The sequence below is a fragment of the Uranotaenia lowii genome, chromosome 2 (genome assembly GCF_029784155.1).
Source record: "Uranotaenia lowii strain MFRU-FL chromosome 2, ASM2978415v1, whole genome shotgun sequence".
NCBI classification, from domain to species: domain Eukaryota; kingdom Metazoa; phylum Arthropoda; class Insecta; order Diptera; family Culicidae; genus Uranotaenia; species Uranotaenia lowii.
The window spans coordinates 154,770,560-154,786,418 of record NC_073692.1 but is presented as its reverse complement, the minus strand read 5'-3'; the positions used below and the strand labels follow the sequence as shown (position 1 = coordinate 154,786,418).

General features: G+C 34.6%; 2 protein-coding genes across 4 annotated transcripts in view; one reads left to right on the top strand and one right to left on the bottom strand.

The window, feature by feature from the left end:
- The window catches only part of LOC129744449 (kelch-like protein 17), a 170,431-nt gene that overhangs the window by 100,500 nt on the left and 54,072 nt on the right, over positions 1 to 15,859 (bottom strand). The gene's annotated exons all lie outside the window — the stretch shown is intronic.
- LOC129744450 (chymotrypsin BI-like) lies at positions 6,972 to 15,652 on the top strand. Its single transcript, XM_055736972.1, has 3 exons — positions 6,972 to 7,087; positions 14,711 to 15,077; positions 15,138 to 15,652. Exons 1-3 carry the CDS (start codon positions 7,043 to 7,045, stop codon positions 15,521 to 15,523), a joined length of 798 nt encoding a protein of 265 aa, XP_055592947.1. The 5' UTR covers positions 6,972 to 7,042; the 3' UTR covers positions 15,524 to 15,652.

Genomic DNA, 15,859 nt, shown 5'->3' with positions numbered 1-15,859 from the left:
CAGTCGATCGATCCAGTCAGAATCTCATCCATTACGATGAGAAAAAGTAGCGGTGATAAGATGCATGCCTGTCTCACTCCAGCAGTTACCGAGATTGGAGCGGACAAGACACCGTCGTGCAAGACCTTGCACGGAAATGTTTCGTACTGTGCTTCGATGAGATGGACTAGTTTCTCTGGGACTCCTCGTCGCCTTAGAGTCACCCAGAAATGTTTTCGTGGTTCAGTCGGTCGAATGGTTTTTCGAAATTAACAAATACCATCGGAAGAGAGTCCTGGAATTCGTTGATTTGTTTCAGTATTATTCTTAGTGTTGTGATGTGTAGCGTCGATTTTGTCCTGGGTCCTGTTCAGGATCACTTTGCAGAGTACTTTGAGAGTTGTACAGATCAAAGTTATGTCACGCCAGTTACCGCAATCGGTCATGTCTCCTTTCTTCGGGACCTTTACAAGGACATCTTTCATCCAGTCGGCCAGGAATGTTGCAGTATTACAAATGTCAGCGAAAAGACGGTGCATTTGTGCTGACAAGGCAGGGTCGGCTTTGAGCATCTCAGCAGGAATCATCCGACATCCATTCACTTCTTCTTCCACAGACTTTACAGTACCATGGCTCGCCGTTGTAAAGGCATTCTTGATTCCACACCACTGTTCTTCGACTGTTCCGTCTGTCGGCAGTTCCGAGGCTCAAGATTCAAGCTGTTCAACGTATGCCCTTTTCTCCTCTGGATTCTCCAACCGGCGGACGTCGTATCGACGTTTCAGAGCTCGAAAATTTGTAAACGGTTTTTTTTTCAATTCTCATGATATTAAGTCATGTTTATCAATCGATCATGATTTTTAATTTATCTTTAGAAAGTTGGAAAAATGATTTGAAGTAGCCCCTCAAAAGCAAAATTTTAATGCGTGATGTTAACTTTTTTTCTTATGATCTTTGTGCTTTCAGTATTTACAACAAAATTAGTTATTCATTAAGTTTATTTCTATTTTATCAATTTTCTTATTAATAATTCCCCAATCTGTTATTTGTCAGTATAATTGAACATGTTTTAAAACTAATTATTTTGAACTTCAGAACTTGTTTAGTCTTTTATTTTAATACCTGGGTTAATTTTAGTATAGAAAAGGGGTTGATCTTTAACATTCAAAACAAGCAGTTTTGAAATAAAATTGAATATTTTCTCCATTTTATCAAATAAAATTCAATTATTAATTATTGAATAAATTCTCCAAAGTTCCAAATCGTGATCCATTTTATTTTTAAAATTCCCGATAATATAGCGGAGTTCTTTAATCAATCCTTCAATTGAAGATGAATAGTAAATAACAATAATCATCATTTTTCTAACAATTAAATTTTAATATTTTTGAACCTGATCCGACAATTGATTGAGAGCTAAGGGAGATAAGAGCATGACGAGCCCCCAGGGCATAATAAGCACTACTCTATTCTACAAAAATACGTATTTTCTTAAACAAATTTTCATGAGGATTTGTTTCGTACTTCCTATAGCGTTAATTTTTCACAAAAACAGGAATCTCCTTATCATCTTTACAGAGATAGTTAAAAAAATCAGCTAGGTTCTCAAGTAACGAAAATATTATAATTTTTGAGCATCACGAAATAAGCTCTTATGATCTTAAAATAACCTTGTTCTATAATATACGCACTGCAACATGATGTACACATTCTTTCTCAATTTTTACCATCATAAAATTTTTGATTTTTTACTTTTATCAATTTTAAAACACGTTTTTACTTAAATTTGTTGACTCGAGGCATATAGAGCACCATTGATCGAGGCACGATGAGCATTTTCTGCCGAAGAATCTAGCAGTGAATTAGAATTTATTTATAGAGCCACAACTTGACTAGTTTACATCCGACGATTTAGCCTATTGGTAAGGTGTTGGAGAGGAAATTAAAAGACTAGAAATCGATTTCTGTTCAAGGTGATTTTTTTTTCATTTACAATTCATGATAGATTTTTTTATTGTTACTCTATATGGCCAGTAGCATCATTCGTCAAACAAAACACCAGAAACATAATATATGAGCGTGTGTGAATTCTTTGTATTTTACAAACAGACCTAGATTATTTTGTTACTGCTTTATTTGATGAATCTACGACTCACCTAACTTCATTAAGTCAAATTCGCTGCTAGATTCCCCGGCAGAAACCGCTCATCCTATGATTAATGGTGCTTATACAGCCCCAGAGGGGGTTCTCATTATGCCCCTACAGTGGCTGGTTTTCAGCTTTTGGCAAAATTTTTTAAAATGCATTTTTTAACGTTTTCATCTAGTTTTTCAAGTTTCAGTCCGTTAGGAAATAGGCTTTTCAAGTGTCTGAACACGAAACCTCCATGTAACCTCTATATTATAGCTATTTTCTATGGTTAAATAAGCGTTTTCCTTAAGGTGGTCATCAGGCCCGTGCGAAGGACCCGTCCATGGGGGAAGGTTTCGAAATTCAGATTCAACCAAAAATAATGACAATACCAAAAATACACAAGAAATAAGAAAATTGATTTCTGAACCATTTTCTTACTTATAATTATCACACAAACCCAAAAAATAGTAAATTTTACTGATAAAATTAATCAAAATTTTCAAAACGAATCAGAATGAATATTTCAAATCAATGCTATTTCCGGTAAGTGATTGATAAATCATTGAAAATGATGTACCTTATTCTGAAGCTCGGAATCTAGACTAGACATTTGCTTGGAAATAAATTCTAAGCAGTCTAGATGTCAAATTTAAATCAATATTTCCAAAACACCAGAAATAGAATGCCAATTAAAATTTCAAATAAAGCACAGGTATAGAAAACATAAGATACAACACCAGATGTTTTTGGAAAACCCAGAATTCTAAAATAAATGTCAGATCACGTTAAAAATTAATCATAATTAAAAATTGTAAGGAAAATTATAATTATTGTTATTTATTATTCGTCTCATTTAACATTTTATTTCCTCATTTTCAATGGAAGGATTGATTTAAAAAATCCACTGTAGTATCTTGAATTTGGAAAAAAAATCACGATTAGAAATTTTAATTTTTGATTAGGAAAAAAACATTTTCAACTTAGAAAAAATTATTCAATTGCTGAAAATTTAATTGTATTTGATGAAAAGAAGAAAATATTAAATTTTATCCAAGTCTGCCAGTGATCAAAGCCAAAGAGAAATCCAGTTTCCAGGTAATAAAATAAAAGGCTAAAAAACTTAATAATAATTTTATATATTTATAATACAACATGTTCAAAATTACTGAAAAATTACAGATTGGGAAATGACCAACAAGAAACTGATAAAATAAAAATAAAAATAATTAATTCCAAGTTTTGTTGTAAATATTAACAGCACAAGAAAAATACAAATTTGATTAACATTGCGCATTAAAATTTACCTTCAAAGCTGCTTCTTCGAATAAAATCAATTGTAGAAAAGATACATTTGAAATAATGATAGAAACACATAATTTGATAGAATGAAAATAAAATGATTATTTATAAATTTCAATTGAAAGTTTTAAAGTTTAAAATTTTAAGATCAGCATATTTTGTTGCTATCAATTTGATTATTGGGTCCAGAAATGGGCGGAAGGTGGAAACTCTGTTTTTCTAATTAAAATTTTAATTTCAAAGGCAGAGGATTATGTTTTCAGAACACAAAAATTCAGATTAAAAAAAAAACAAACTTATGAAAAATATTTTATAAAATTCAAATTGTTTCTCTGTAAAATGCGGCAAATGTGTTTGAAAAATAAAACAAAATATTAAGAATAAAAAAAACTAATTTAATTGATAACTTTAAAGCACATCGTTTTGGTACTTATTATTGAATGATTGATTTGGTAGATTTTGGCATCCTAAACTCGAATCTTTTGTCAAATTTTATCTATAACCTTGCGTTTTGGTGATATGGAGTTTATAAGCTTTAAAATGTATCAGTTTTAAGAGAAATTAATCATTGATAACTGATAAAGTAACAAATCGACGGAAACAGAAAAAAATCTGATTCCGAATTTGGTTGTTGTACCCATTCAATTCAATTAAGGAATAATATGCCAAAAATGATGAAGCATGATCTAAAAAAGTTACATTCTACAGTTTATAAAAATTTGGAAAGATATCATTACAAGTATTTTTGACATAATTATTCAGTTAGTAAAAAGCATGCTTCCGAAAATCAATCATTTTCACTGAGCCATGCTTGACTACATTCAAAGCCAAAAAATCAAAGCAGTCAAATTTTCCTTCTTCAACCAAATCATACAAACAATCATGCATGACAACGACGCTTCTGTATTTGAAACACTTTTGCGATACATGATGAGGTAAAAAAGGACGCAGACTATCAGCAAAGAACGTCTCGATGCTGATTTCCTTCCCCTAACGACTTTCAACCTTTAGGATCATAACTGATATGTATCAGTTCTGAGCGATCTATGTAGGCTATCAGATGATTTTTTATTTTTCGTTTTGCCTAGAAGGACAAAATCATGACTAGGTAACCGCAATGAACTGTCCAGCATGTGCTACAGCTTTTTTGAACATGTGGTCCTGGTATTTATTCAGATTTTTCCTTTTGAAACATTAATGATCGTCTATCAATAACGAGCATTATCAACAATGATGCGAGGATAGACGTTCGGGAATGATTGAGGGAGCGACGTTCAAAATGTATCACCAAGTATGTCGATCACCGTCGATTAACCACGTGACGAATAGCAACGGTAGCCTCCGGTGGGGCATGGTATATCATCTTGTATCAAGTTAGTGTTGATTTTCGACATATATTCAATGGGTACTTTTACCACGTGCGTATCACAGCACTCGGAGGTAGCATCATTCTAGCTAGAAACCATTCCTGATTGCTTTTCTTGAGCGATTTTCCGACCACTGGAAAAAGTTTAAAAAAATAATTCATTTATAAAAAAAAGTTTAAACTAACAAAACGATTAGATTGTTGCTTTAAAAATATCTAAAATTCAATTTGGTTTAATACTTCATTAAAAATGAGGAAAAGTACACCAACTGAAAACCTCTATAATTTTTCCACAGACCTCATAATTACTTGAAGTCTTGAGGAAAGTTTAAAATTGATGTTGTGTATTTGTTTTAAAGTTTTGTCAAAAAAATCAGAAATTTCTTAAATGATTTTAGGACACCCAAATCAGGCAACATTAGCTTTTAAATTCTTTGCACCTCGAAGGATGTTAATTTATTGGCCTTGTAGAATTTATCAAAACGTTTTTGAATGTGAGCATTTAGAAGAATAAGAAACACAAAATATAATTGAGGCAGAAATTGGTTTCTTGTAGTATATTTTATATCAGCACAGTTTTTAGTTAATGAGTATTTTTAGTAATAAAGAAGATAAGGTATAAGATTTTAATTTGCTAATTTTGATGACCATCATTAGTCATGATACATGGCTTCCAACTTGTTGATGTATAAAATTAGTCTTCGATGGTTCAGTTTTGAAGTTAAAATGGTTGGTTTCATATTCTGAATTTGTTTGGTTACACTTCTGAATAAAAACCCATTTTTAAGACGAGGTATGTATGCCAAGTTTGTTTGCAAAAGGTAGATTTAAATGAAAATCGGAACCTACAATTAAAAATTAATTTCAAATCATGAACCATATGTGCCATATGTATGTAATGTCGTATGATAAAATGTCTCAAGCCTATGGTGCTTTAAGACAAATTGCCGCCGGAGACGAGAAAAAATTTTGACATTCTTTTTAACACTTATTTAACACCTTTAAAGATCAAACAATTTCTCTTTACTACTTCGAAAATTTAACTTGGAAAAAATCTTCATGGGGGGAGTTAAACCCCTAAAACCCCCCCGTTCGCACGGCCTTGGTGGCCATTATGCCCTTATCTCCCCTAAAATGTTTATTTTAAATCTAGGTGTTATATTTAATGTATTCTATTTCTGTGCATTAATTCTTATGTCCGAAGCTTTATTCGAAATTTTGATTTGTATTCGTTTTCTGATGTTTCGGTAATTTTGATTTGAAAACTAGACAGCTTAGAATTTATTTTTCAAGCAAATTTCTTGTATATCGAATTAGAAAATAATATATTGCGACACCTTATCACAGAGATGGAAAGTTTTAATAGTGTATAGTTTGAACAATTAAGGATTTTTTTTATCATTCGCGTAGTCCTTTTTTTCATTCTCCAAATTGTTCAACGTTCCCAAATATATCCTATGTAGGTTCTCCAAAATTATATACATTTTGAAGAAATCATCTATCAATATCAAAATAATCATGCACTTATAAAATTAATGATTCACAGTGTGTAAAGATTGAAACGGTTGAAAACAAACCCTTGACCAATGCTCGATAAGATCTGTCCTCGATAATGGATAATAAGGTGATACAGGAAAAGAAAGACGCTTTGTGACCCGTTTAATTTGTACGTGTTGTAATACACTGAGTCGATTTTGGGTAATTTTAAATTTCTTAGTCGCTAGGGCTTTAAGTTTAATTGATTTTTTTTTCAATTAAAATAACTAACCGTCATTATCCAGCTTGTAACTCATTTGTTTTGAAAGATTCGACACTACGGTACTCGGTCCCTCAAAAAGTTTCACACTGAAAATTTACTTTAATGACTTCATAAATTGAAAGGTTTAGTTGCATGGTAGAAAAAAAACATTCAATTTTTCATGAAACGGTACATTAAAGTTTAGCAAAGATCAGTTTTGAATCAAAACTAAACGTTTTGAACCGTAGGGCTGAAGATTTTTTTGAAACTTATCCAAAATTGACTCAGTTAAGTGTTTTATGGCAAAAAGTGTTCAATTCAAATTTATCAATACCCTACTGAATTCGACACCTTCAGGTAATCTAATCGTATGATATTTATTACAAACACGCAGCGACGTTTTGTCAGAGGAAAAAAAGAATCGGGATAAGAAAAATCTTGGGTTTGGAATTGGTATAAAATCGGAACCAAGAATCTAAGTCACCACAAGTTAACTTTTACCCTCCAAGTGTTTAACATAGAAGAAATGAAACTCTTCCTTATTTTGTTGGCAGCTTCGGCTGCTGTACAGGTAAGTTGTCTACAATATAGGGGATTAAGGGTAAGACGAGCACCTTAAGTTTACGTGTGGTTTTCAAATGTAAATTAAGTAAAATTTTTAGACTTACCGTAAAGCGGGGTAACATTGATCACCGGGGTAGCTTTGATCAACATGAAATTTTTTTCAGATAATAATTTAAACTAAGTCGGAAGTTAAATAAATCTAAAATTTTTTCTGCTTTTAAAAACTTATAAGTTGAGTTCCAAATTGGAAAAAACTTGGTTTGTTTTTTGAAAATATCAAATGTAAGTAAAAATGTCATTTCAAAATCTTAAAATATCTATTTTTTCGAAGGTTCGGAAACAAACACCTTTTCTGAAGAAATCATAAAGTTTAGAAGCAAACAGGTTGAATTATGTGAGAGTTCAACTTTTTTCCTTAGTAAATTTATAGATTTGGTGTAATTTTTGGTTGTAGTTTGAGGTCAATTTTTGATATTTAAATAAATGGAACATTTTCCAAGTGCAAGCCAGTCTAGTAGAAAAGGCTAGAAACCCTTACAAATGGTAAATTTGAAGGACAAAAAATTAAAAGACAATAGTGCGAGGGCCTAGGGAATTGAATGAAGGCAAAATTTCATTTGTTTTTGGAGTTAAAATTTTATTAGTAATGTTGAGAAATTTAGCCCCTTAATTTATGCAACATCATTGTCCATCTTTAGATTTTTAATTGTTGTTCGACCTTAACACATTCAGAACCAGAAATTCAGCATTCTATATCTCAGAATTCACTGTTTTCGATTATGAGCAGAGCCTATCTAGTTCTCCACGAGTTTTGCTCTGAGTGTTGTCATTGTGTGGGTTTATCTATTCCGAAGCCGATAGTACCATAGTACTTTAAAACACATAGAGTAGTTTATTCCCAGGATATACTTTGGTATACTACTCCGTTGCTTGCATATGTATTAGTAAGCCAACCGAAAAATGGTTATAGAAATTCCACAGAAATGTACAGAAAATTTTGAAAATATTAGTTTTCTAGAGAAAATGCTAATTTTAAAACACTGCAAAAAATATAAAAATGTTCACCAAAGTATTTACAATGTATTAAGCGCTTTTGCAGATGGATACAATACTTGTTACGTACATTTTTTTATAGAGTTAGAAAAATTGCTTTTCGTTAAATTTCTTGCTACCGACAAAATTCTACTTTTTAAGGTTTTAAAATAAATTAGCATTAATTACAAATTGTAACAAGTCATTTTTTTAGCATATTTTTACAACTACATTTAAACAAATGCTTTCCGAAATTCGATTGTTTTGCTGAAATACTGCTTATTTTCCAAAGAAAAACTGTCTCATAGTCAGAATATTGAAAGTTTTTTAACATAAATTTTACTAGTTGCCACACAAGTTATTTCAAAGAATGCGACTAATTACTAATAAGAACAAATAGACTCCTCAATTTTCCATAAATTGTAGTTTTGTTTTGCTTTGTCCGATACAAAGCGTTCGAAATTTCATAACTATTTTTTACCCTGCGTTTACACGGCTCTGTCGATTGAGGTTAAGCGCAATGTTATACCTTTTCATCTACCAATCTTGGGCTATTCCGCTTTCTTTAAACGTATTGGTAAAAGGCTCCTGGTTATGGAAAAACTGGCACATACGCTCCTTTATTTTAACTCAAAATTAAGAACGACCGAGGTTCAAAACATAGTTCGATTCTATGAACTTAAAGTTAAGTACTTCTTTTTCTCCTTGCGATGGTCCAAAACGGAGTTCGAACTGCGAACTCAAAATTGATCCCTTTTTTTTCTTCGGCCAGGGAGCAAAGCTGAGTTCGACCTTATGAACTAAAAATTGAAATCTCTTTGTTGGACTGAAAACACTTAGTGAGTACAGTTCGAATCGGAAGAGCAACCAACGAACATGACGCAAAATTTTGTCGTTCCGGAACAATTACCGGAAGACTATGAGGAACTTCATAATGGAATGTCCACCGTGTCAGCGTAAAATTCTCTCCGTCATTGTCATCATATGGTGATCGGCTTGGAATGTCCGGAAACATCCGGATGTTATTTACTTCCCGTGGGAAGTAACATCAGGAAGTTTTCTTTAACTGGGAGTGTCAAAACTTTCCGCCGCTCTGTAATTGCAATGCAATGTTCCGGAACAGCAACATGCGGGTACAGAAAATTTAACCATCCTTTAATTCCCTTAAAATAAACAACCCTCGAATAAAAAGAATAAATTTAAGTTCGGCTGTCGAACTTAGTATTGAGTATGCCTATCAGAACTTAGTTTCGCGATTGCCCAGTCAAACTCAAAGTTGAGCGCTGCCACTGAAGTGCTGTTTTGAACCAAAACTACTTAATTTTGAGTTAAAAAAGAGCGTGCATGTGTCAGCAGCAGGGTCGCGATTTTTTTTTTTCAAAAATCAGGGAACTAGTGAAATAAAAATCAGGCTAAATCAGGCTACGTTAAAGTAACGAAAATTGCGCTCAAAATGATGACCTTTTTTTTGGCCATCGCTCCACATTTTCACTCTAATATGTATTGTGAGCCTACTTGGTTGAATACTTCTTCTGAATCAATACAAGCAAAAGATTCCTAGATAGAAAATATTCGTTGTTTGGAGTAGGAGAACATGCCTAATAATGCCCACAGGGATGCAGTTATGGGTGTGTGGTGTGGAGCACATCTCTGAGATTTAAGCTTTTTTTTCCTCAGATTTGAGCTTTCATCTCCAATGCTCTCAAGGCAAAAAAAAAAACTTCAATCTGAGGAAAAAAAGCTTAAAAACGAGAATCACTGACACTTAGCAAAAAACGTTGGTCACACCCCGGATCGAAAAAACGGACCAAAATCGGTTGGATTTCGGTCCGTTCAACCCGTGAATCGGTTAGAAATCTGACAAAAAATCCAATCGAATTTGGACAAATTCAGTGCTCTGGTGACACAACTTTCCTGACGACGATAACTTTTTGCGAGTGAGCTGTCAAAACAACCAAATGGTCAGGAAAATCTAACAGAATTCCAACAGAAACCGGACAGATTTAAACTGACAACTAATATTTTGACAGTAGTCGGTCCGGTTACGAATTCGTTCCGATCCGGGACGGTGCACAGAGAAATCCCATAGCATTGCATCCCCGTGATTATGCCCTACCTAAGCGAATAGCTGATTTGTTATGTATTCCACATACAATTTGTGTAAAAACGAGTGTAATCGTCGAAAAAAAGTGTTTTCTACAAATGCTAATGATTTTTCATTACTCAAATTCCTTTAATTGCTTTCAAAACTTGATTTTTAAAACCCATATTTAACGCCACTGAACAAAACTGTGTTGCAAATACGTGTGGGTGTATATTAAATTCGCGCCTAGCAGCAGAACACACCCGAAAGCAGCCGAAGACCAAAAACACACCAATACTTACGGACACTTTGACTGGAAAGAAAACCAAAACGGACTAATAAAAAAAAATGAAAAGTATTTTTTTGGGCTGAATTAACGCTTGAAATATGGTTTTACATTTTTCATCCACATTCAATGAAAATTGGCCGTTTTGAAAAATTAATGCTGTTTTCAACATACTAAAATTGGCGCTTTATAATGAGCGCATGGGCCGTGATAAAACGTACCCATAAAAAAGCTCATCTTAGTGAGTTCAGTATGATTTTTAGCATAAAATCATAATTAAGATTCTTTTCTATCGATGTGTCAGTAAATATTGTCTTATTCATTTTTCACTGCTTGGTGACACCTTTTTGAAAATGTTTTAAAATTTACCTCGAAATGAAGAAAAACCTAAATTGCGTGAATTTTGAGACAGAGGGGTATTTTAAGGAAAAATTCATACTTGCCAATCACATCATTTAAAACAAATTGACAATATTTTGCAGGCTTAAAATGTTACAGTTTCTTCAAAACACGAGTGGCGCGTATAAGGCACATGGGGCGTTATCTGAACTTTCCCCCTACTACCTTGAAAGGAGGCCAAACGCCAGGAAGCCACCGCTGTGCCTTTTTGGGATTGATCGGTGGCTGAAATTCTATGACAATTACCCTTCGTCCTCTATCCTGCTCAGGTAATACACTGGTTAAGATGGTTAAGATCAGGCTTCCGAAAAGTACAGCTTTGCTATGACAGCCTTTTTCTTGCCAAACAAACTGTCTCGGTTTTCCTTACCACTCGGTTCGCTGCTGTACCGTCGGTAACGAATCGTAATGCTTCGGCTACATCGCACACGTGCGAGAACCCAGACTGTATCTGAACAATCTGCTCAAAGCATGCGTTGCCGAAAGCGTTGTGCTTTAAGCTGTAGCGAACCCAACCGACAGTTCGGTTTTCATCCCTTCATGCCCCCTGTTTCGAAAATAATTTCATCCTAACTGTCGGCTGCGGGGCGTGACAGTTTTTGCAGGACTGTCACGGGTGACTGTCATGCCCATACCGTACCCATGCCCGATCGTATGCGCTGCTGCTCGGTTTCGAATAGATCGAACGAGCCATCTATTCGCACCGAGCAGCAGCATACGATCGGCGCGTAACGCGGTGTGTGGTGCCGGTGCAGGATGGGCGAAAAGGGAACGGGAGGGTGATTGGGGTGATCACCACCCGCAGTAGCTTCAAGCAAAAGGAAAATTCATACGTTCGTTCGAAATTAACTCGGCCCGAGCGAATCTCGGCTACAGTCGGACGGAGTAAGTAGTACTGTCATGCGAAATTCAACGCATTGAAAACTGTCACGAAGATATTCCCAAAACTGTCACGAAGCTTAAAAAAATTTTCATACCCACGAACAAACTCTCGCATGGGGTAAAACGAGGCCTCGCTGTACATCGCACGACCACTCCTTTTAAAACTGTCGGGGAAGAAATATTCGGGAAGCTTTCACCGAGGTGCATGTGCGACTTTCGCAAGAATATTGTCGTTCGCCAGTACTTTTCGGAAGCCTGGTTAAGATGGTTAAGATATAAAAATGGTGTTGTGAGTTCGATTCTCACATGCCAAGGGCAGATTGTATGTTTTTTAATTTTTTTTTATTTTCTCGTTTCTGGGATGAATTATCTAATAGCATGAAAATCTCGTAAAATATTTTCTTGTTTTTTGAGTATCATTATGCACGGGAGCTCGAGTTTTATATCAGTACTGCTTTTTCAATCATATCAGGACTGGGTAGGCTGTGGCCGTCGATGACGGTTGTGTTTTTTTTTGGCTGAAAATTTTCAAGACTCTCAAGCCATAAATATACAAGTTTAATTTGTGCCTTAAAGTTATGAAATATGACAAGAAACACATTTTCATTTCGATTTGCTATCAAGAAATCATCAGACAACCATAACGTGATCCAGATGGTGTAGCTCGATATAACATCTCTAAACTTCTTGAATGCTGCTGGCCGTTCACACTAAGCGGGGAAGAAACTCTGGGAAATATTGAAGCTAAGTATTTTCGTTATTTTCTACATAAAATATGTTGGAAAGTGTTCTGCCGCTCATAGCGGGACCGTGCCATTTGCGTTTTTATTATTTTTTAGTTTATCACTGGAAACATTTTAATTTTACCTGTAGTATCAAGAGAAAACTTTATTTTTAGTATGTACTTTTTCTGATGAACATTAAAAAAAAGACATTTCACAAATGATCGCCAGTCGGTCCCTCTACCATAAGGGCCCAGCAAATGATTTTCAACAGAATTAAAAAGAAAAAATAAACCTTATAAAGTAAAAAACTTTCGATTGCCGTTGCAGTGACAGATTTGGTTGATTACATTGATTTAAAAAGCATAGAAGTGCCGAATTATCGTTGGGCCGTTTTACAATTTTTCATTGCCGTTTTTCTCATTTCAACAAAAACGTAAATGGGACGGATTTGCTTTGAGCGGCAGAATAGCCTTGATAGTTTTGATCATACTAGTCAAAAGTGTCTTCCGATCATATCCTTTAACCCAAACCTTCAAACCAAAATTGTTTTGCTAGGATGCAGAGGAGACCTCGGTCCTAAAGCACAAGATTGATCTTTCATCCCTTTCTACCTTTTCCCAACTATCCTTTGACTACTAGGACGTGGCCGGCGCCGTTATTGATGTTTAAAGAGAGAGCATCAGTTTTGTTCATTGTGAATGTGCTGTCAATCCCAGACACCATTCTTTTGACCTCTAGACAAAATTGATGGCCTCGGTTAATCACGGAGTAGCAACCACTGGCGATGTGGAACTTGTTCCACTGAGCCACGCCAGCGATCATGGAATTCGAAATGTTTTAAAAATGTTATAATTACAATGGGAAAATGAATGTGTTTAAGTTACAATGAGACAAATTTGTTGCGTTGAATTAAATAATGCTGTACAACTATTTATGATTAATTTCGAGTTCAATGATTTAAGGTGGATGTGAGTAGTCAATCAAGCTAAGCTAAGCTAAGTAGTGCTTTTTCAATCATATCATTTTTAGCACAGTACAATTTACAGCGCATTTTCGGTTTGCTGAATAAGCATTGGATTTTTGCCACCTCTTCTATGGGCGTAGGTGAAAGAATTGATGAGACTAAAAAAATTAGTTAAACATTCCAAATCCAAAAACCAATACCAAGTACTAATTTCTTTTAATCTCAATTCACGCATAGCCGAGATATTTGAATTTCATCGTATTTATGTATAGGTAGTTACTTTCTTCAGCAAACATTTGTAATTGTTAAAAGTATTGAAAATTTCACTTTTCAAAATAATCTCTTTAAAGTCCTTGTAGGTAAAACGCTTCAAGTAGGTAATGCAATTTAATTTTTAAGCTTATACCGTGGCAAAAATGGCGGCAGATGTTCTGGTCGAATCTATAATTGGTGCACATTTTTCGCATAAAAAATTAAATTTGTTACGATCATTCATTCTTATCGTAACTTGGGACTAAGCAAATATTAAGAAAGATATTTCGTTCTGAAATTCGTTTTTCCTTAAAAGTGAACTGCATTCAAAATTTCAGCGACAAACACGCAATCTTGCGCGCATTCTGCTCAAACTTTGATATTAAGGGTTTTTAAGTAAAATTTGTGGAAAATAAGTGAGATATAATTAAAAATTTATAGCCATCGGAAACTGCAAACAAGTAACCAGACTGTGCAGCCTGGTTTGCTATTAAACCTTACGTTTTAACCATGAAAAATAACAAGTTTCATATGTGATCAATCCATCTGTATCATAACATATGTGATCAATCCATCTGTTTCCAAGAATTAATATCACTTAGATGAATTCATCACTTCAGAATGATAGATAAGCTTGTTCTCCACAAAAAAAGGCAAAGAATATCTTTCGGAGCCATAGGTTAACGTTATTTCGAAAAATAATGGCATGGGTGATCTTAATTCCACATTCTTTAATAATAGCGGGGTGGGGAGAAATATTCGTTTCGCACAATATTTGTTATGCTATTAACATATACGTAGATTATTAAGATGAGTAAACAGATGGAATTTTTGAAGAATACCAATTTTTCTGATCCTTTCGCACTTTTTCTCTATCATCTCTTTATGATCATTTTGACACCACACGAGGATGCTTATTTTGGTGTTATATTTAATATGTTGTTGAAAGGACATGGAAAATTTCCTCATTTCGATTAATACACATTGCTGATTGTTTTCTTCTGCAGGCAGCCAAAATACCGCTCCAAAGTCGTGTGCACCCTTTGAATGTTATGCTGGGTGACGGTAAACAAAGTCGTATTGTGAATGGAAATCCAGCCGGGCCTGGCCAATTCCCATTCTATGCTGCCGTTGACATCCTCACAGGTTATTTCTGCGGCGGATCAATCATCAGTAATCGATGGGTTTTGACAGCGGGTCATTGTGGTGTGCTTGGTGGCAATACCGATTTCAAGGTAGGCGTTGGATCTCTAGGAGTTCCGTCAGAAACCTTTTATATTTCGGATGGAATTCATGTTCATGATAATTATGACCCGTGGACACTTGCTAACGATATCGCCTTAATACATCTTAGCAGTGATATAATTTTCTCAGGTAAGTGGATATAATCTCATTCCTGCGCTCAAAATTCCTACGACTTGTTTGTTCCAACAGATTACGTTCAAGCGGTCACTTTACCCAGCATTGGAGAAGAGAACCAGTTCGAAGATTACAATGCAAAAATCGTGGGACACGGGAAGACTTCAGATGGTGCCGGAGGAGTATCGCCTTATTTGCTTTATGCTGATGTATCAGTGATGTCAAACTATGACTGCAGGATGTATTATGGAGGTTTAATAATTAATTCGATGATGTGTGCTATTGGAAATTCTGGACAAAGTACCTGCAACGGAGACTCAGGTGGCCCTCTGGTAGTCGAAAATAAACTTGTCGGAGTTATCTCGTTTGTTTCCGGATACGGTTGTAATTACGGTTTACCGTTTGGGCAAACGCGGGTTACAAGCCATCGCCAATGGATTTTTAATGTATCGGGTGTGTAAACATGAGAAAAGGAAATCTTCCTTGGATCTGTCTTTCTGATCGTAACAATACAATTCACTTCCTGAATTACTTAGAAAATCCCTAAAAAACTTATTTTTGCAGATGTCAATAATAAATTGAAAAAAGTATATCGAGTATTTTCAATTTCCCCAGCTTATGTTATATGAGATTCGAAATGACGTAATAGAGATACAAAATTATGTATCAGATTCAGATATTTCAGATTCAGATTTCAGATTTCAGATTTCAGATTTCAGATTTCAGATTTCAGATTTCAGATTTCAGATTTCAGATTTCAGATTTCAGATTTCAGATTTCAGATTTCAGATTTCAGA